The 19,962-nt window shown below is 48.4% G+C and overlaps 2 protein-coding genes across 7 annotated transcripts in view; one reads left to right on the top strand and one right to left on the bottom strand.

Moving 5' to 3' along the window:
- Window positions 1-19,962, bottom strand: part of SEC24C (SEC24 homolog C, COPII coat complex component) — a 51,437-nt gene that overhangs the window by 18,081 nt on the left and 13,394 nt on the right. For 3 of the 5 annotated variants that reach the window (XM_074374218.1, XM_074374217.1, XM_074374221.1), the window contains 3 exons: window positions 5,313-5,444; window positions 3,331-3,530; window positions 1,251-1,386 (listed from right to left, as the gene is read on the bottom strand). In XM_074374218.1, coding sequence (XP_074230319.1) covers window positions 1,251-1,386; window positions 3,331-3,502 — 308 coding nt within the window. In that variant the 5' untranslated portion in view covers window positions 3,503-3,530; window positions 5,313-5,444. Of the gene's footprint in view, window positions 1-1,250; window positions 1,387-3,330; window positions 3,531-3,626; window positions 3,748-4,868; window positions 5,123-5,312; window positions 5,445-19,962 lie in introns of those variants that run through there. The other 2 variants (XM_074374219.1, XM_074374220.1) reach the window with 2 other exon arrangements.
- On the top strand, window positions 8,843-18,422 carry SYNPO2L (synaptopodin 2 like). 2 transcript variants are annotated; one of them, XM_010963161.3, is made up of 4 exons: window positions 8,843-9,093; window positions 10,358-10,509; window positions 10,960-11,474; window positions 14,714-18,422. In XM_010963161.3, exons 1-4 carry the CDS (start codon window positions 8,989-8,991, stop codon window positions 16,885-16,887), a joined length of 2,946 nt encoding a protein of 981 aa, XP_010961463.3. In that variant the 5' UTR covers window positions 8,843-8,988; the 3' UTR covers window positions 16,888-18,422. The 2 variants fall into 2 exon arrangements, with proteins under 2 accessions (XP_010961463.3, XP_074230323.1); XM_074374222.1 differs by lacking the exons at window positions 8,843-9,093; window positions 10,358-10,509; window positions 10,960-11,474 and adding an exon at window positions 12,547-12,748.

The following is a 19,962-nucleotide window of genomic DNA, read 5'->3' as shown; positions in this document are numbered from 1 at the left end:
AAAATCAAATTTAAACTTCTAACTATGGCTTAGAAAACACTACATATGGCTCCTGTCTATGTTCCTACCTTATCTCCCCCACTCTCCACTCTGCTTTAAGCCACACTTGCTCTTCTTCACATCCACCAGACTAATGTCTCCCCCGGGGCCTTTACACCATCGTTCTATCTAAGACACTCATCTCCCAGATCTTTGGATAGCTCCCTTCACCATTTCACTGAGGTTTCAAGTATCACTTCAGAGAAGGTTTCCTTGATCAATGTATTTAAAACAGCTCCCTACTTCCTCACCAGTCATTCTCTATATCCTTACTCTGTTCTCCTTTCTTACTTATATTTGTCTACTTGTTATCTTCTGGGTTCTCCACTAGACTATACACTACTTGAGGGCAGAGACATGGTCTGTTTGATACTGCTTTATCTCCAACCTCCATAACAACATCCAATACATTAATAGTACAAAATAAATATTTTTAAGTGGATTAATGAATTCCCTGTACTGCTTCTCAGAGTTTTCCAACACATAGGGTTAAGGAGAGATTCCGAGGCTTTCTCCACACTTACATTCAGTGCCAAAAATGTACATTCTGGACAGCCAATAAGAATGTCAGAAAGTGACTTTTCACACCCTACCCATAGTTATACTTTATTCTTTGTTTACCAAAAAACGAACAGCACTCCAACAGAGATGACAGCCCTCCTTTAATGGACTTCCACGCAAAGACAGGTTTATCAGGTCATGCACCACCACAGTTTTCATCTATTATGTAGTTTTCCTTTGAGTATCTTTCCTTTCATAACTGGTCACATCCAAACTTAACTAATAAGTCCTACTAAGTGCCTGATCTAGAGGAAAAGGGGAAGTCAGGAGAGACACAAAATAATCCTGAAGTCCCTTCTTCCTGTTTCCCCCTTAGGATATGCTCATTAGGACCACAGCAATTATTAAGGATATATGTCTAATCAAGGAAAAAACTCAAGTTCACAGAAATAGAAAGAATATGCAAAAGAACCCAGGTACTTAGATGGGTCAATAATCCACAGAGTGGACACCAGCAGCAATTGTAACCTGGAAAAATGAAAACAAAATACAAAAAGGTGAGGGGAAGAGGAAAAGGTATCTAAGAGAAAAGCAAAGAAAACAACAAACGAATAGAAGGAAGGAAGGGAGGGAGGGAGGGAAATAGACCTCATACATTCCTAATCCTTCCAGTTTCATCAGACCAATTTTAGATTGACCCAAGTACATACCTCTGCATCTGAACAGTGGAGCTTGGCCCATTCTGTACATCTCCTTGGCCAAACTGGCCATATGCAGCCTGGCCACCAGGGGCTTGTGCTGTCGAGGCTGGAGGTGCCCCTGAAGAAGGTGGGGCTCTTGACATACCTGAGGGTAAAGGACAGAAACTAAGCGATTGGACAGTAACTGTCTCCTCCACCCTGAGCAGGGAATGCAAAGCAAGGATCAATAAGTTCAGACCTTCACTGCAGTATCACAGGCACATTATCACAGTTTGGTAATGAAAAGAACACTATCAACATGCAGCTCCAGCTCCAGCCAATTCTGAACATGAATGTCCAGCCAGAGAGCCTCCACTCTCCCAGACAGGTGTATTACAGGTGAAGCTGTAGCCAGAGCCACAAAAATGTAAGGCATTCCTGTGATCACCATACACTCTCACTCCTTCCAGGACAGTCTAATGTTCTTACCGTAGACAAAAAGTCAACTCTTTTGAGAAAAAAATCCCACTCCAGGAGTCAGAAGCTTTGGGCAGAAGTGAGAAAGATGGCACAGAAGATAGCACACTAAACTAGGCTGCAAAGAAAGGCACCTCTTGGGGAGGCAATTCTGCTAACCTCATCTTCATATATTCTACTTATCCTAACCATCTTCTTTTCATCCACTTCTAAGTGCTGACACTCCCAGTAGCACATGGCTCAGGAAAGTGTTCCCATGGGCTGGAGACTTTGTTTCTGCCCAATAGTTCAGTCAGGACAGTTCACCTGCCCTCCAACCACTGCTGCCGCCTATGTCTTCAAAAAAGCTGTACTGCATCCTTCCCACTCATCAGAGCTGCCAACAAAACTACTTCTACTACCCCCAACCATCCTTCCAACATGAAATGCAGGAAGACAGAAATCAGTTTCTGGGCACATCACTTTGGAAACGCTGCTGACCCCTGTTCAAACAATTGTTTTTCTTTTGCTCTGTCCTCAATTGGCATTACAACACTATAGAACCTGCCTGCAGGAATATGATTAATCTGAACCTGCTCACTAGCCATCAGAAAACCAAATACGTTTTCCTGTCAGTAACAAAGCTTCCTCTGAGGCAATGCCAAACTCCATTTTGATAAGCCAGGACTTGACAGATCAGAGGTGGACTCTGTCCAGTCAAAGTCCCAACCCAGAGTAAGGCTCTTCCAAAGCCCTGAGACCTAATCTCATCACTTCATAATTTTTCCTTCAAAGTCATAATTAAAACAGTAGTAACTTCATTCATTTCTCAAATCTTACCTATACCTCCTTGGGGCCTTTTTTCCCCCATATCCCTTTATGGAATTTACTCTTTTAATACGTTTGGCATACCCTGTCTTCAGATAGCCTAATCAAAGATCTACTGTCAATCATTTTTTACAAAACCCCTATGAGTCAATCTGCAGATTACTAGCTGCTGTTCTTGAAAAAGTAACATAAAAGCCAAACACTAATCCTAAGGCAGCACCAGATCAGTCTCCTCTTATTTCCTTGATATTAGAGAACATCTAAGAAGCAGAGGAAACTCAAAGGAAAAGGAATGGTATCAACAAAAAGATATGAGAGGCACCAAAAATCAGACACACAAAATCACATTTTTCATCAATGAACTAGTTCCCCATGTCCTAGAGTCAATTACAGATAGACCCATGAGTCCAATGAGAGGCATTATCAGTATACATGAGGAACAAGTGATTCCAGACAAACTTTAGGTAAAGAAATAGTGAATCTTGGTCACTGGCTCTGGAGGAGCTGTGACCACAACCCTTACAACCAGCTGTGAACAATGCAGCTAGGGAGGCGGCACAGGGTGACACCCATGGAAGGTGAACTGCCATTGAACCTGGAAGATGTGCTCTCACTAGATTCTTAAGGCAGAAATACAGTCACCTTATATAAAAACAGGGAAGGGGAGACCGCCCACAGGGCACTCAGTGACCGAAAACCAGATTCAACTGGGATTGAGGAAAATTCCAATTACCACAACTCTCTAGGCAGCTTAGATGGGGCAATACAACCCAACCTGAAGACTACTAAGTCCCCTCCTTAGCTCAAAGGAAGCTTGGAAACATACCCGGGGGAGGGGTTTGCTGATAGCCTGGTACTGGGCCATTGTAGGCTCCATAAGGAGTGGGGGCGGCTGTGGATCCTGGTTGCCCACCATAACTGGATTGATGATACCCTGGGTAGACAGGCTGGGGCTGCCCAAATGGCGGCACAGGTGGAGCTGACTGGTTAACGTTCATTATGAGAGCATCCCCGACTTGGTCTCACCTATTAGATGAGAGAGAAAAGAGAAGTTAGTCAAAATCAACTTACTAAAGAGAAAACATTATTCACAGTAGGAAGTAGAGATAGAAAAAGACTGACCTTATCAGGCAGTGATCAGCCTAATAATTCCCACACTACCACAGGATCTTTGTGATTTTCTGCCCCAGACAGTAGACAAATTGCCTCCTCAAAGTAAGGGTTTTGTTACTCTGAACCTCACGCTTTGTCACTGCCAAGAGGGTATAAATTTCAACTTCAGACAGGCACAGTGGAATGGAGCAGCAGCCTCCATTCCCCAGCGGTATGATTTCTAGTGTCTAGTCATACAAGGAGTTCTGCCACTGATGAACTACTGTGATATTACAGGTAAATGAAACAATGTTCCCAGTTTCTATTCATTCACTCTAGCATCCATTCATTCCACAAAAGTGAATACTCTCTAGTGTGCTAGTCATTTTTAATCACACAGACTACATATTCAAAACAAATCAGCTAAATTCCCTCCCCCTCAAAAGACAAATTTTAGACTAAGCAGGTAGAGAAATTACACTCTTTGGCTCAACTGCAGTAATTTAAACACTACTGCATCCCCAGTCTTCCCACCAAAAGGGTGTATGGACATTAGAATTGAAGCATTAAAATCACTAAATGTAAAGGACAGCTGAAAACTCTAGCAAGGTACCAGATTAAAACTGAGTGGAGGCCTGGCATAAAAACTTCTCACAATAACCTAGGGAAACAGTTCAAGGATCAGCTGCAAAGTTAGAGCTAATGGAAAAAGGTCATTCACCTCATCCTTCAAGCAGAGGGACTATGAGTATTCCAAATCCCAGTGCACATCTCCAACTCTCCTGTTTTTGCTTTCCTTATATGCTTGTCATGAATCTAGGCCACCACCAAAATTATTACAATCTTGCTCAGCCACAGAGGAATGAACTGGAGGGCCTTTCCAGGGTCCTTCCAAGAACAGGACTATCTGAGCACATCTGCTCTACACAGCCTGATCATTCCAATTATACTATAGACAAAAGGGGCCCAGGAAGCAGAAGTGGTCACAGCTGCTGCAGTGGAACAATGGGCCTCTCCCTTTTGCTAGGAAGGTCTATCCTGACTACAGAAAAGCTGAGCTTCTCCTGGACAAGTACTCTTTAAATTCAAAACCATCTCAGGAGCTGTTCTTTCAAATCCTAAATCTTACACAGGTCACTTACACTACTTACACAATCTTACACTATGCTTGAGAGATGTCCTTTTCCCCTTTATTTTCCTAAAGTCAGTGTGGGGGTGGGGTGGGGGAGGGAAGGAGCTTCTTCTTGAGGTAAATAATCTCCTCAAACACACCCAAGAGTTTGGAATCAGGCTCAAGTCTCGACTCCATTCTGGGTGGACAGTCAAGGGTGACAACCCAGGGGGCGGGGCAAGCGTCCTAGAACTCTGAAAGTAGTCGAGCTGTGGAGGCTGGGAGCGCCCGGGATCAAGACCGAGAAGCCAAGCTAGCTCCTCGGGCCACGATGAGAGAGAGCTGATCCACTACGCAGAATATCGAGCATCTTGCGCCCTTCAGCTGGCTCGAGGCAGGAAGCAGGAGCCGGAATCTGGGCCGGGAGGAAAGAAGGGAGGGTCTAGGACTGAACCTGGATTGTGGATGCATGAGGTAAGGGTCTCTCCCTGCGACCCGCCCCCGGGGTCCTCCCTTCCTACTCAGACTGGACCCCAATCGGGCCAGTGATACCCCGACTTCTCCTCTGCTTTCCTACCCACAAACCTCCCGATGTCACTCCTCACCCGGCTCCAGATCCAGGTTCGACTTCGTTCCTAGCGTCAACGATCCAGGCTCCACTTCCGGTTCCGAGGGGGCCGGCGCGTCGCCCCCGGAAGTTCCTCCCCCACGCTCCAGATCCACTCCTTCTGCCACGTCTGCAGTAGGGACACGCTGAGGAAACTGGGTGCCGCGCATGCGCTATTTTTCTCACCCATTATGGCCGCCCACGGGAGGCTCCGTAGGTTCTTATGCATTTCCGCTTTTTTTTCCCCCAGATGTCCCAGTAACGTTGTGGTCCCATCAGCTGAGATGCGACTGAGACGCCTAGGTCACACTATCTTTGATAACGCCCCTTCACTCCGCCTATGACATATTAGAGATCTGATATGGAGTCTTTTAGCGACTTCCTGCTGACCCTTGGACCCATTGATTTCCGTCTTCGAGGTGGTTCTCACCCGTGACCTTTACTGGTCATGAGATTGGCGGAACGCATGATGTTAAAGGGGACTAATTCTGTTTTCGCGCTTCGTGTGTTCAAGTTCTGGCTCTGCAGCTCCCTAGCTTGGGCAACTTAATCTATACCTCGGTTTCTGTCATCTGTAAAATGAAGGGAATACGAATGCCTTTCTAGTGGCTTGTTGAGAAGATGGAATTAGGTCACACAGATTGCCTGGCACCATAGTAACTGCTCAGTAAAGGTCAGCTGTTATTAGTTAACCATTTTTATACAAAGCCTTTGTTTAGATGCAGAGCTCTGCCAGAGCCTGATGATCTCTGCTCTCTGAATGTCCCCAGTCTGTTGGAAAAGCCACAGTCCCTGGAGTAATTATTACCCCATTTAATGAATAACAATAATTGTAGAGACTATTTGTAGAATTTTTAAAAATATGCATAAGCCCCACTTAATCTTTTCAATATTTTTTTAATTTAATAATTATTTTTTAAGCACTACTGTGTAGCAAGCCATATTCCTGGTTCTGGGAATACAGTAGTGAACAAAAGAAAAGTTTTTGGCCAATTTAAATAACCGATTGTTTTGCAATTATTTACACAAATGGTAAAGCTATAAAGAAAAACAAAGTAACAAAATTCAGGCTGTTGGTTACAGGGCAGGGTCGGGAGTATAATTGGGAGGAATGTACTCGAGCTTCAATATTAACTTCTATTTTTTAATATTCACACTATTCACATGGATTTGCATGGATATTCACTGTTATTTTCAAGTAGTTCATATGTATTATGTACAAGTTGCTTCAAAATGAAATTTTTTTTAGAGAAATGGGCAAAAAGCACTGGTGGATAGGAAGCATCAGATTGGTTAATCCTTCATTTCAAAGGAAAAAAATTATTAAATGGAGAATTTTATGACTCACGGGGGGGGAGTTCTTACTCTCATATTGTTCACAGTCAATATTAGTTATTCTGAGGCACAAGTGGTTCATTCATTGAAAAAAATGCACTTCTAGTCTGTGCTAAAAACTATATTAGGCATTGAGCATGTTTTAGTAAATAGACAAATTGTCCTTGTCCTCAGGTGTTTGTAGTGGAGGTCAATGTTTCTCAAACTGTGATCCTGGGATCAGCAGTATTATGATCACCTGAGAACCTGTTAGAACTACAAATTTCAGACCCACCTTAGACATACAAAGTCAGAAGTTCTGGAGGTGGGACCCAGCAAGCTATGGTTTAATAGGCCCTCCAGATAATTCCATTGCATGCTGAAGACTGAGACTCATTACTCTAGATTAGTAATTTGCCAAATTCAGCTAATATTTGTTGAGCAGCTGCCTTAGGCTAGGCCCTCTGCTAAGCACTTTCACATAATTTATCCCATTTAACTCATATCAGCACAGGAAACTGGGTATCCTCTGTCTTCCTTAAGGTTGCACTCCTAGTAAGTGGTAGAGTTCCGATTCACAGTTCCTTTAGAGACTGATATGTTGCATTTTATTGGTTTCTATATCCCTACTCTGATTCTCAATCTGGGCTGCACATTAGAATTTTTTGCAGTGCTTTTTAAAATGGCAATATCAGCTACTAGGCCAGTAAAATCAGAATCCCTAAGGCTGAGGGGCCTGAGAATGTGTGTGTGTGTATATATATATATATATATATATATAATTTCATTACACATCTTCTAATCCTATACACAGTTTTATTTTAGGGAACCGGTAGCTGCAAAAGTTTTCCAGGTAATTCCAATGTGGACTCAGAGTTAATTGAAAGCCACTGATAAAACACAATGGCTTACCTGTAGCTAGCACTCGGTAGATGTTTGAATAGGAAAGGAATGGACATTTAGATACTGTGTGTACTGATGAGGTCAAGTAACTGCCCATGGTGACACAGCTAATAAATGACAGAGTAAGAATACAAGTCCAAGGTGGAGCATATAGCTCAGTGGTAGACTGTGTGCCTAGCATGCATGAGGCCCTGGGTTCAATCCCCAGTACCTCCATTTAAAATAATAAATGAATGAATAAATAAACAAACCTGATTACTTCCCCCTATGGGAAAAAAACAGTTCTGATTTTAAATTCCAAGTGCTTTCTATGACTACATCATACATCAAGGCAAACAGCATTTAGCATGCTAGCAGAACAGCTATTCCTAGAGAGTCTGAAGCCTTTAATAATTACAGCACCATAACATTATGTTTTATAAAAGAAAGAGATCTCTTAACATAGGGCATATTCATGTACTGGAAACCTAAAAATGAAGACTATTCTATTATTAACATGGGTTAGCATGTTTATGCACACCTATCTGTACCCCCTTTTCCACAACCAACTATGTATTGGAAGAGGTACTTTATTTCAGAAAACATTTATTGAGCATCTGTTAAATCAGTCATTGCTCTGTGGGCTGTTGATTGGCTGTTGCACACAGTCCTTGCCTTCAAGTTTCTCACAATCTAGGAGGGAGACAGGCCTATAAACAAACTGCAATATTGGCTGAAAAATACCACAACAGAAATATGAACAAGATACAAATTTTGCCCAGAGGAAGGAAGGATTAATTCTATAGGTAGGGAGTCAGGAGATGGGCAGGAAAGTCTCTATGAAACAGGCAACAGTTCCACTGGAGTGGGGCTGATCAGAATTCCTTTACTTTGCACCCAGCACTGCAGTGGGTAGAGATCACCATTTTGATTAACAGGTTAATACAGCAAGGGGGCAGTCTTTTCTGGGAAGGTTGCAAACTCCTGGGACAAACACAGCCCCTCCTTAGTCTGGAATTGAAGCCCCTGATGCTGTCACTTTGAAATGAGCTTTGGAGAAAAGCAATTGGGATTAGTCCATGATCCTGTCAGGGAAGGCACAGTCCCTGAGAGGATGTACATCAGTTATAGAGCCCACAGAGCTAACACTCTTGAGTCCTGAGTAAAAGGCCCATGCGGGAGAATGCGGGACAGGCGAGGGCAGTTTTCACTATAATTAGCTCTGGGAGTAATACAGCTGGGGGAGGGAAGGGAGTACAGCCGGTAACTATTTTGAGCACAGCTCCGATTGACAGGACACGTGTGCTGGACTGTACTGATCCCAGGGCCAAACTGCCTGCCTGTGGTGTGTGGTGTGGGGGGGAAGGTCTGGGGCAGCAGAAGCAGGACAGCCAGACAGGCCGGACGGGGTACCAGCGCCTCGACTTCTCTCCCTGGGACACTATCCAAACTCCGAGGGCCATAGGCCAAGCTGAGTGATGGGTGCTGAGGAGGAGGTGCTGGTCACACTGTCAGGGGGAGCCCCCTGGGGCTTTCGACTTCAGGGGGGGGCCGAGCAGAGGAAGCCCTTACAGGTGTCCAAGGTAAGGGAGAGACCCTGTATTGAGGTTTCAGGGAAAGGGTAACCCAAGGGAACTCGGGAAGTGTTACATGGTGGCTTCTGGGGGAGAAGCGGGAGGCTGTGATGAAGTGGAGTTGGGTGGCAGGTGGTCAGGGAAGCATGCTCAAGTCTGATGGGGGGAATAGAGTCTAAGCACAGGCTTCTTGGTGTGGGAAGGCAGGGGGTGGGGGAGCTATTAGAAAAGGGAATTCCTGGTTTCTGTGAGCAGATAAAAAGTAAGACTGCCTCAGTTCCCTGTGGCACCACTGGAGCAGTCCCATGGCTGGCCACAGAGTCTTTGCTCTCTTGGGTCTGTCTGTGCCTCTGCTCCAAACTCCAGGAATGTAGGGAAGGTTCTAATTTCTCTCTAACTAAACTGCTATGTGATGAGCTGAGGCTGTCTTGCCCTGCCCAGCCCAGCCCAGCCCAGCCCAGCCCTGCCCTGCCCTGCCCTGCCCATGCTTTCAGTCCTCCTCTTTCCCGGTGCCAGATCCCTTTTCTCACTAGACAAGACATTTTTAGGTGCTAAGAGGGTTATGGCAAGATCTGACCTGTCAGATGAAGTTGTTACCCTTTTGGTTTCACAGCACAGGCGTAGTTTTCCCAACTGTAAAATGTAGGTAAAAAATAGTACCTACTTCATAGATAAACTAAGTTCTAAGGATTAAATTCAATAATACATGTAGAGTGCTTAGCACTGTGACTAACATTTAGTAAGTACTCAATAAATGATAGCCACTACTACTACTAGTACTTTAACTTATGTACATGTGTGTACACACATGTCACACATATACACACACAGTCCCAATCTCCCAGAATCTGCTGGACTCCTCCAATCTGGAATACTGTTCTAAATCTTGACGCTGTAGATAATGGTGCCTAGGATTCCAAGGCCTAGCAGAGAACTATTGGCTAGTATAGATAATGCTAATGCCCTTGGAGGAAAATCTTGAGGGGATAAGACCACCGTTTCTAGTATGTACCCCCTGCTGTTTTCCTCAAGCCTCTTTCATTCAGTGCTTACCCTACCTCCCTTCATGTGATGTATTATTCCCTCCCATCTACACCTTCTTCCCTCTAGATTGGTTCCCTTAACTGCAGCCCCTTGCCCTCTCTCCACCCTTTCTTAGCCTGTAAAATAAAAATCCCTTCCATACATGGGTCCTTCCTGTCCTAACCCCTTTCATTCTGTTCCCCCTTGGAGTCCTCCCTCACCTATGGTCTCTCCTCCAACACCTTCTCAGATCCGAAGACGGAGCCAGGCTGGCAGAGCAGGACTCCGAGAGAAGGACCAGCTTTTGGCCATCAATGGGGTCTCCTGTACCAGCCTCTCTCATGCCAGTGCCATGAGCCTCATCGATGCCTCAGGGAATCAGCTTGTCCTCACCGTGCACCGGTATAGACCTCTCCCACCCTAGCCTACCTGCCTACCCCTAGTCCAGGGATTCCATCGCCTGCCTCAGCTCTATGCCTCACTGGCCTGATTTCAGCTACTAACAAGTACCCATTGCTGCTTGGAGTACAGATGTTTGGGCATGCCTCCTTGAATGTATCTGCAGTTAAGGGATGGATGTGTCACGTGGGTATTTGGGTGTGGGGGCCTACTTTGACCCCTTGCCTGTTTCTTTATCATCATATCTCTCTCTCTAAGCCCATTTCCACTCAAAGCCTGCTAAGCATATTTGCCTCCCAGTCTGTCTTCAGATCTCCATTCTTCCCAGCCCATCCATTCCACCCATATGCTAGTCTCCCCTTTCTCCTTACATCCCTCTCCCATCCCCTCCAGATCTCTGTAGCTGTCTGTCATCCAGCTCGTTTCTCAAGTTCTGTCATCTTTCCCATCCAGGGTAGAGGACGAGGGGCCTGTGAGATCTCCATCCCCTGGTGAGCGTCAGGCACTGTCACCCTTATCTCCTCTGAGTCCTGAGCCCCCTGGTGCTCCAGTTCCCCAGCCTCTTCAGCCCGGAAGCCTGCTCTCACCCCCTGACAGTGAGGCTTACTATGGAGAGACAGACAGTGATGCTGATGGCCCAGCCACCCAGGAAAAGCCTCGCCGACCCCGTCGCCGAGGCCCCACAAGGCCCACCCCTCCAGGAGCCCCACCTGATGAGGTCTACCTGTCTGACAGCCCTGCGGAGCCAGCACCTGCTGTCCTTGGCCCTCCCAGCCAGGGTGACAGCCGCGTGAGCTCCCCATCTTGGGAGGACGGGACGACTATTCAGCCATCCCCAGCTGAGGCCCTGCTGTTGCCACGTGGTCCCCTCCGGCCTGGCCCCAATCTCATCCCTATGGTGGGGCCTGTTCCCCACCCGGTGGCAGAAGATCTTACTACCACTTATGCCCAGAAGGCCAAACAAGCCAGTGAGTTCCTGAACTCCTTTTCCTTAGTCAGGATCATTCAATCTGAGCCTTATAACCTGATCTGAGCCTCCATAACCATACATTCTGCCTACCTGTTGCTTCCCTTAGATTGTAGTCTTGGGGACAGGTGGAGAAGAGTAATGAATAGGTGGGGAAAATAATAATTTTCCGGGTCCCCATTATTTTTGCTGTTTGAACTTGCATGGCAAAAAGGTACAGGTGGTTCAACCCAACCCAGGAGCAGGATAAGTAGGGAAAACAGAAAGGCACATGAACCGATGAAGGGCTTGTTTGTTGTTGTTACTATTTTGCTAGCTGTCAGATGGGGTGAGGGCAGAGTGCAGACATGGGGCAGGACAGGGATACAGGGACACCCTTCAGTGTCAATTGTAGGCATAGCATCAGAGGTGCCTTTGGCATTGTAAGTTCCATTAGAATTGCTGGGTACTGGGAGGCTATGGGATAGTCACGAGAGCCCTAGGAAGTGGTAGAGGGAGGGAACCTGGACTCCTTATCTTGGGCGAGAATGTAGGCCTGGGCAGTTCCACTTATCTCAGGCACTTTTCTATTTTTGATGTGAACTACAGGACAAGGTCTAAGAGCGAACTTTCTCCCTGTCCTAGGCCTCCCATGTCCCTCCCCTAGAAACCTGTCTTGTCACCTTGGAAATCTCAAGATTACCCCTCTAGTTCTCATGTCTCATTCCTCCTCACCACCATTCTGATTCCTAATCCATAGAATTTTGTGTCTCTAAGCCTAGAATAGGGGCTAAGGACATGACAGTTTACAGTCTGATATCCCTGAGAGTGTCCAATGTCCCACAAAGAAATTCCAGATGCATGCCCAGGATCCCACGCTTAATCCCAATTCTCATTTTAGCACCCTCTCCCTTCCCCATCATAATAATTGAGACTGTAGTTAGTGGCTCAGGGATATTTTTAGCCAAGCAGACATCATTGTCCAGTGGGGTGGTGGTTAGGGGGAGGGGAGGCAGGTGCCCATGTCCATCACACCGGGGCTTGTGGGGCAGCTGAGAGATGGGAGGGGGCCAGACTCCAAAAATAGCACAGTGAGCTCATTCAGCTGCCAGCTCTGGGGACAAGACAAAGGGGCTTTAAAAGGCATGAGGGTGGCTCAAGCTGGTCCTGCTCCAGCTAACACTGCCTTTCTCGGCATGGAGACTTTTGAGCCCATCAGCCAAGAGCCCCTCAGCCAAGCCAGCTGCGACAAAGCCCCAAGCCCAGTTCCTGAGCTCCAGGACCCCTTCTATGCAGGTACTACCCTCCCATGGCCAAGAGGGTTCTGGGATCTCGAATGGAGGGCAATACATCAACAGTGTAGGAAGGGAGGTCTTTGGGAAAAGTCTTACTCCATCATCCTCTCCTCCTTTTTGCCTTTCTCTTCCTTCTTTTCTCAGGAGTTTCACTGCCCTTTTCTCAGAATGGGCTGATGCCATGGCCACATGTCAGAGGGGTCTGTAACCACATGAGCTGTGGAAAATTCATGGAGAGAGAGAGTGTGTGTGTGTGAGAGAGAGGGAAGTGTCAGTAATCTATGAATACATGAAAGTATGTGGGAGTCTGTGGGAGATGTGAACAGCAAAGTGTATACACATGCAGCTAGTGTCAAGAAAGCTTTGATAGTAACGATTACTCACAGTGGGCCTTAGGGCTGCCGTTAAATGCTAAAATTACCTACATTATCTCACTCAATCCTCATAGCAACCCTATGAGGTAGCCATTATCATCCTCCTTTACAGATGAGGAAACTGAACTTCAGTGAGATGAAGTAACTCTCCCAAGAACCAAAAATCTGAACTGAACTATGACTCCAGTGTCTCTCATCCACAGCACTACTGTGTGGTATCAATACTGGAATGGGTGGAATGAGAGCCCTAATTAGAAAGGAGCTTGGTATCTCGAGTGGAAAGTAGATGGAATTTCAAGAATTTTTCAGGAGGAACTGGGGATCATGGATCAGAGAGTATGTGTGTCCAAGTCAGGGTCCTAGCAGCAGGGCAGCCTCTCCCATTTCCTGGCCCCACCTCCCTGGCCCCACATGGCATAGGAAGCCCTGTCCTGGCTCCCCTGAGCACACAGTTCTTGCATGCCAGCCTGGTAGTGACTGCCTGAGCTTTCCACCTGGAAGGCTTGGAAAATAGGGGGCAGCTCTTATTGTCAAAGCAGCCCACTCAACTCCCACTCCCAGCTTGTGGGAAAGGAGACTACATCTAGCTGGTGACCTTGGGATATCCTAAAGATCTGGAAGGTTACCTTGGAGACACTCTGGCTTTTCCTGCATCTCGGATCTGAGGCTGTCCCTGGCTGTGAGTAGCAGGGGTGTGAGGCACATAGGAGTGCCTTGGAATTTAGAAAGCCAATATCACCTCTAAAATTTTGTCCAAACTGTTAGTAATGAGGACTCTGCTAGGGTAATTCTGGGAAGGAAAGTCTCCTAGAGTGTGCATGTGTGTTTTTGTGTGGGCTTATGAGTATTTACACACATGTATGTGAACTGAGGTATATATAAAGTATATGGGAATGAGAGAAAAATACATATGAGAAAATATGTCCACAGTTGGCTTTCACTAGAACCATATTCTTGTTGAAATGATGTGTAGTGGGAGTTGTGTCTATGAATGTATATGATGTATATATTACATGATGGTGGCAGAATTATGAATGAAGATGCTCATTGCTAAGGATCCTTTGTGTCCTTATCATAGGGTAAGGGGTTGGAAGACAAGATAAGTCCCAAACTTTCTGAGAAGCACCCATAGTCTCTGTGGTGGGAGAAAGGAGTCCCTTCTTACCTGGGGACCTGCTTCATGTCCGTGCCTGCCATGGGAAGTGAACCCCCCTCCACCACACCACCACATTGCCAGCCAGGAATGGAGGGAAGCAGGGGAGGCATGTGTGTGGTGTGGGTTAGAGCACATCTCCAGAAGGAAAGGAGTCGAGTGGAGGGAAGAGAGGACAGGAGGAAAGCTGTGGTCAGAGTCGTGTCAGGGCAGCTAATAGACTCTGCCTTCCCTTCAACTGTCCTTGGTTTCACCTTTCACGTCCACTCTGCCCCCAAGTTAGAGGACTTTGCCACAGGCAGGGGACCTTGTGGGTCAGGCCAGTGAAAAAAATCAGAGGTGGGAGGCCTGAGGGAGCTGTCTGGGGGAGGGGGTGGGTAAAAGCCTTGGGGAATAGGGCTGGAAGATGCTCCCTAACCATTCTCCCTCCTCTCTGCAGAACTGCAACGGGCAGAGAGCCTCCAAGAGAGGAGCGTGAAGGAGGCCAAGACGAAATGTCGGACAATTGCATCCCTGCTAACCGCAGCCCCCAACCCCCACTCCAAGGGGGTGCTGATGTTTAAGAAACGTCGGCAGAGAGCCAAGAAGTACACCCTAGTGAGCTTTGGGGCTGCGGCTGGGACAGGCGCTGAAGAGGAAGAGGACGGTGTCCCTCCGACTAGTGAGTCTGAGCTGGACGAGGAGGCCTTCTCAGACGCTCGCAGCCTCACCAACCAGCCCGACTGGGACAGCCCCTACCTGGACATGGAGCTGGCAAGGCCAGGCTCAAAAGCGGCAGAGGGCCAGGGCCCGGGGCTGGGAGGGCAGCTGACTGAGGCCTCTGGGCGAGGGGCCCAACTCTTTGAACAGCAGCGCCAGCGCGCAGCCTCCAGCACCCTGGAGCTGTCCCGGGATGGTCCAGCAGCCATGCTCAACGGGCAGGGCCTGCAGTCACCACCTCGGGCACAAAGTGCTCCCCCGGAGGCGGCTATGCTCCCCCCCAGCCCTTCGCCGGCCCCTGTAGCCAGCCCCAGACCTTTCCTTCCTGGCGGTGGAGCCTCTACCCCAGCCCCAAGCATCTTTAACCGGTCAGCCAGGCCCTTTACCCCGGGCTTACAAGGCCAGCAGCGGCCAGGTACCACCTCGGTTATTTTCCGACCCCTAGCTCCCAAGAGGGCAAATGAAAGCCTGGGAGGCCTGAGCCCCGCCCCACCGCCTTTCCAGTTCTCTCAGCAGGGGACCACTCCTCTGCCCAGCTTCACGTCAGGGGTTCCCAGCCACGTGCCAGCCTCGGGTTCCCGCAGCACTTCACGCTCCTCGGGCTCCGTGACGGCCACCAGCTCCCTATACATCCCAGCCCCCAATCGTCCCGTGACGCCAGGCGGAGCCCCAGAGCCCCCCGCCCTCTCTAGCGGAGCTGCCAAGACCTCCACCGCTTCTATCTTCCTGTCCGCGCCTCTGCGACCCGCTGCGCGCCCTGAGGCGCCCGCCCCTGGCCCCGCGGCCCCTGAGCCCCCCAGCGCTCGGGAGCAGCGCATCTCTGTGCCAGCTGCTCGCACCGGCATCCTCCAGGAGGCCCGGCGTCGGGGGACCCGGAAGCAGATGTTTCGGCCTGGAAATGAGGAGACGAAGAACTCGCCCAACCCAGAGCTGCTATCGTTGGTGCAGAACCTGGATGAAAAACCCCGGGCTGCGGGCGCTGAATCTGGTCCAGAGGAGGATGCTCTGAGCCTCGGGGCTGAAGCCTGCAACTTCATGCAGCCACCAGGGGGCAGGAGTTACAAGACGTTGCCTCACGTGACACCTAAAACCCCGCCTCCAATTGCACCCAAGACCCCACCCCCTATGACTCCTAAGACTCCACCCCCAGTGGCTCCTAAGCCCCCATCTCGAGGGTTCCTCGATGGGCTAGTGAATGGGGCTGCCCCTTCAGCTGGAATCCCTGAACCACCAAGGCTTCAGGGCAGGGGTGGGGAGCTGTTTGCCAAGCGGCAGAGCCGAGCAGACAGGTATGTGGTGGAAGCTACACCTGGTCCTGGCCTTGGCCTTGGGCCCAGAAGCCCTTCTCCTACCCCCTCATTGCCCTCTTCCTGGAAATATTCACCCAACATCCGTGCCCCACCTCCTATTGCTTACAACCCACTGCTCTCACCCTTTTTCCCCCAAGCTGCCCGAACTCTCCCTAATAAAGCCCAATCCCAAGGGCCTAGGGCAACCCCCAAGCAGGGCATCAAGGCTCTGGATTTCATGCGGCACCAGCCCTACCAACTTAAAACTGCCATGTTCTGTTTTGATGAGGTTCCCCAGACTCCTGGACCCACCTCCTCAGGGCCTCCCAAAACTGCCCGAGTCCAGGAGATCCGCCGATTTTCCACTCCAGCACCCCAGCCCACTGCAGAACCCCTGGCCCCCACTGTGCTTGCCCCCCGAGCAGCCACTACATTGGATGAGCCTATCTGGAGGGCAGAGCTGGCATCAGCCCCTGTCCTTAGCCCAGCCCCTCCTCTGGAGTCTCCCAGGGGTCTTGGTACCTCTCCCAGCTCCTGTGGCTTCCAGGTAGCCAGGCCCCGGTTCTCAGCTACCAGAACAGGATTGCAGGCTCATGTATGGAGGCCTGGGGCAGGTCACCACTGAGCAGGACACAGCTCCCAGGACCAAGGGGTGGTGGAACATCCAGTTCCTAATGTTGCTTCTCCTACCTATCCCACCCCCACTCTCAGGCATCTGGAGGCTAAATTGCCTCCTGCCAGAGATAGTTTTGGAGTTGGTGTCCCATCCCCCAGCTTCCTCCTGGCTCCCAGTCTCCCTGCTGTTTTCCAACCTATGATCTCTGCTTTGGTGTCTGTGCTTCTCTTTTTCTCTATAGTTCCTTGCCTGGATCTCTGTCTTTATCTCTAGGTCTCTCCACCTACACTCCTCCACTGGTCTTTATTTCTCTATATTTGTGTTTTTTTCTCTGTGGGTCTCATTTTAACATTCAGTGAGAAACACACAGATGTTATCACTGAGACCTCAGACAAGAAGCTCACCATCAGACAGGCAGCAAAGGGACTGAACTGACCCCTGTTTGCATTAAGTTGCTCGCTGCTCCTCGCTCTTTTTCCCAAGCTTGGTTGGCTATACCTAGGTGCGTGTGTGTACGTGTGTGTGTGTGTGTGTACAAGTGTGTGCATGTGCACAGATGTGCTCTTCTGGGCAAGAACAAGAGGAGAGGTAGAGACCCAATCTGGGTTTTGCCCTTGTACTGATGGAAGAAGGGTCAGCTGTCCCCACATGGATTGCCTGGTGGGGAGAAAGATTCACTAGAGTTAAAGACCATCATCTGTAGCAGATGTAGAGCATTTTGTGAAACTCATGGAGGATGAGGAGACTTGAAGGGCCAGGGCAGTTTGTATGGGTTGAGTTACACCAGCTAGACCAGGAACAGAACTAAGAATGCTGTTCCTCAGGATTTCAGAAAGTTAGCAACTCAAGAGGCCCATGCTGAGCAACAAAGCATCCAGGAAGTGAAAAAAAAATTTTCCTCTGAGAATAAACAAATCATTGGCTTTATTGTCCCATGACTCTAAGCTAGAAAGGAAGGTGACTAGAGCCATGATGTGGAAAGTGAGGTAGAAACCAGGAGCAGACCAGAAGTGAATGACATTGATTGGGCCACAGAGAGGAACATGGTGAGGGAGAGTGCAGTGTTGGCAGAGTAAAATTGGGGAATAAGAAACCAACTGTGTACACAAGGAGAGTTGGGGGAAATTTTGAGGGAGAAGAATGTATTTGTTAGAGTGAAGGGGGATGATGGTGGAGGGATGTGTGTGTGCCGAGTGTTGAGAGAACGGGTGGTATCTGTGCTGCCTCCCTTGAGTCTGTCCCTCTGTCTTCTGCAGCTTGTCATAACTACCTGGGAAAGGGCAAGGAAGCAGCCAGAGCCAAAAACCTCTTTTTAAGTTCTACCCCATCCCTCAAACCCTAGCTCGTGTTCCTTTCCAGCTTCAGGTCCTGATCACTGACCCTAGAGGGGTCCGGACTCCCCTAGAGGGATCCGGACTCCCCTCTCACCATGGCCACCACCAGTCACGTTTGTTGCTTGATCTGGAAATTGATCATTTCCTTTGCATACCGGGTGTGAGTCATAGTACTTTGGTTTGTGCACAAGAATAAACTTATGCTCCCTACCTTCTGTTGTCATCTCTTCAAGCTTTATACCTAAATCCTGGTCTCCCCTTCATCTCTCCTTCACTCCCCTGATATCCTGATTCCTGATCTCTCTCCATTCCTGCCTTTTACGTTTCACCCTTTTGCCCTTCACCCCCTGATATTTTGCTCTTCTCCTGCTGCAGTGCAGCCCCTCCCCTGGTTTCCTCTCTCCACATTCTCAATTTGGATTCTCCCCTTCTCCATCTTCTGTGCCATACTTCTCAGACAAGGCTTCAGCTTACCAAACCAAGAGAAGTCAGAAAGGCCCTCTGAGCCTTTTGCCATCAACACTTCCCCAAGTCCCTGGAGAAGATGAAGGGAAAGCAATGACTGAAGGTGAAGGTTGTGTGAGAGAGAGAAGGAGAGAGAGGGTGGATCAGTGTGAACTGAGACTAATAAAAAAGAGAAAGCACTGGGAAGACAGGCTAGAATTAGACTTCAGTGAAGGAAAGTGCCATTGCTCCAATTTTACCAGCAGGGGGCATATTTGTGCCAATAACCAGGCCCATGTCCCTGATTCTCCCAAATACACAGCCTCTCAGAGCTCCAAAGAAAGGGTCAGACAGCCTAGGCTAAATATTCTGTCTCTTATCTACCCGGTACTCAATCATAGGAGACCAAAATTTTTGTTTGTTTTTGTTGTTTTTGAGGGAAAGATGGTAGTAATGATGAAATCACCTTTGCTACTTATGGTTTTTCATTGAATTGTTTTTCTGAGTTAGGGGGAGTGGAGAAAGAGGACAAAAGATGAGGGATCTGGAGGCTAAACTGGTCTGGGCAGAGGGGAGCAGGGTGACTTTTCAGCCCCTAACCTGAACTTGTAAAGTTCAGGAAGGGAAAGGGGTGGAGTGGAGAAGAGTAGAGAGCTTACAGTGGGACAGAAAGGTATTCTGGGAGCTACAAAAGCCACTTTCTTTACAGCAGAGGTGCAACAGCTAGTTCTAGAACCTGAGCAGAAGATGGAAGAGGATCCAGGATGTTCATGCAGCTACTAAGGAAGGGGTTGAGCAGATGTCAGGCTTCCCTCCTGGGGGCTCTCAAGCTTGGGCCCCTGCCCAGAGACTTCTCTGGACCAGAGTGAATGGGACCAGTCCAGATCCTATGGGGTGGGGTGCATGCTCCCTTTGAAGAAAATCCCAAGTAGGAAGCTCAGAGAGTAAGGTCAGAAGCCTGCATTTACTTCTCAAGGAGACATGGACATCTACCCAGGAGAGCAGGCAGAACTAAGCACCCCAACTGACAATGGGGGTGAAAAGCAGAAATTGGTCAATTCTCTTCCCCCACATCATCCCCAGCCACCTAAAAAGAACTGGATTTGGTTAATTTGGTCTCTTAGCCTGCCAAGATTTGGCCCTCCCAGAGGAAAGACCAACCCATCCAGGAACTTTCAAAGGGCAGTTCCACTGTGAACAGACTTGCCTTACCCAAACATAGCACCTTAAGCCCTCCCACCCCCAAAATGCATCCACATGTCCTTCCAGCTCCGGCCAGGATTGTCTCTGAACGACTCTGGGGACA

The sequence above is a fragment of the Camelus bactrianus genome, chromosome 11 (genome assembly GCF_048773025.1).
Source record: "Camelus bactrianus isolate YW-2024 breed Bactrian camel chromosome 11, ASM4877302v1, whole genome shotgun sequence".
NCBI classification, from domain to species: domain Eukaryota; kingdom Metazoa; phylum Chordata; class Mammalia; order Artiodactyla; family Camelidae; genus Camelus; species Camelus bactrianus.
The sequence above is the reverse complement of the archived record's forward strand: the minus strand, read 5'-3'. Positions and strand labels throughout refer to the sequence as shown.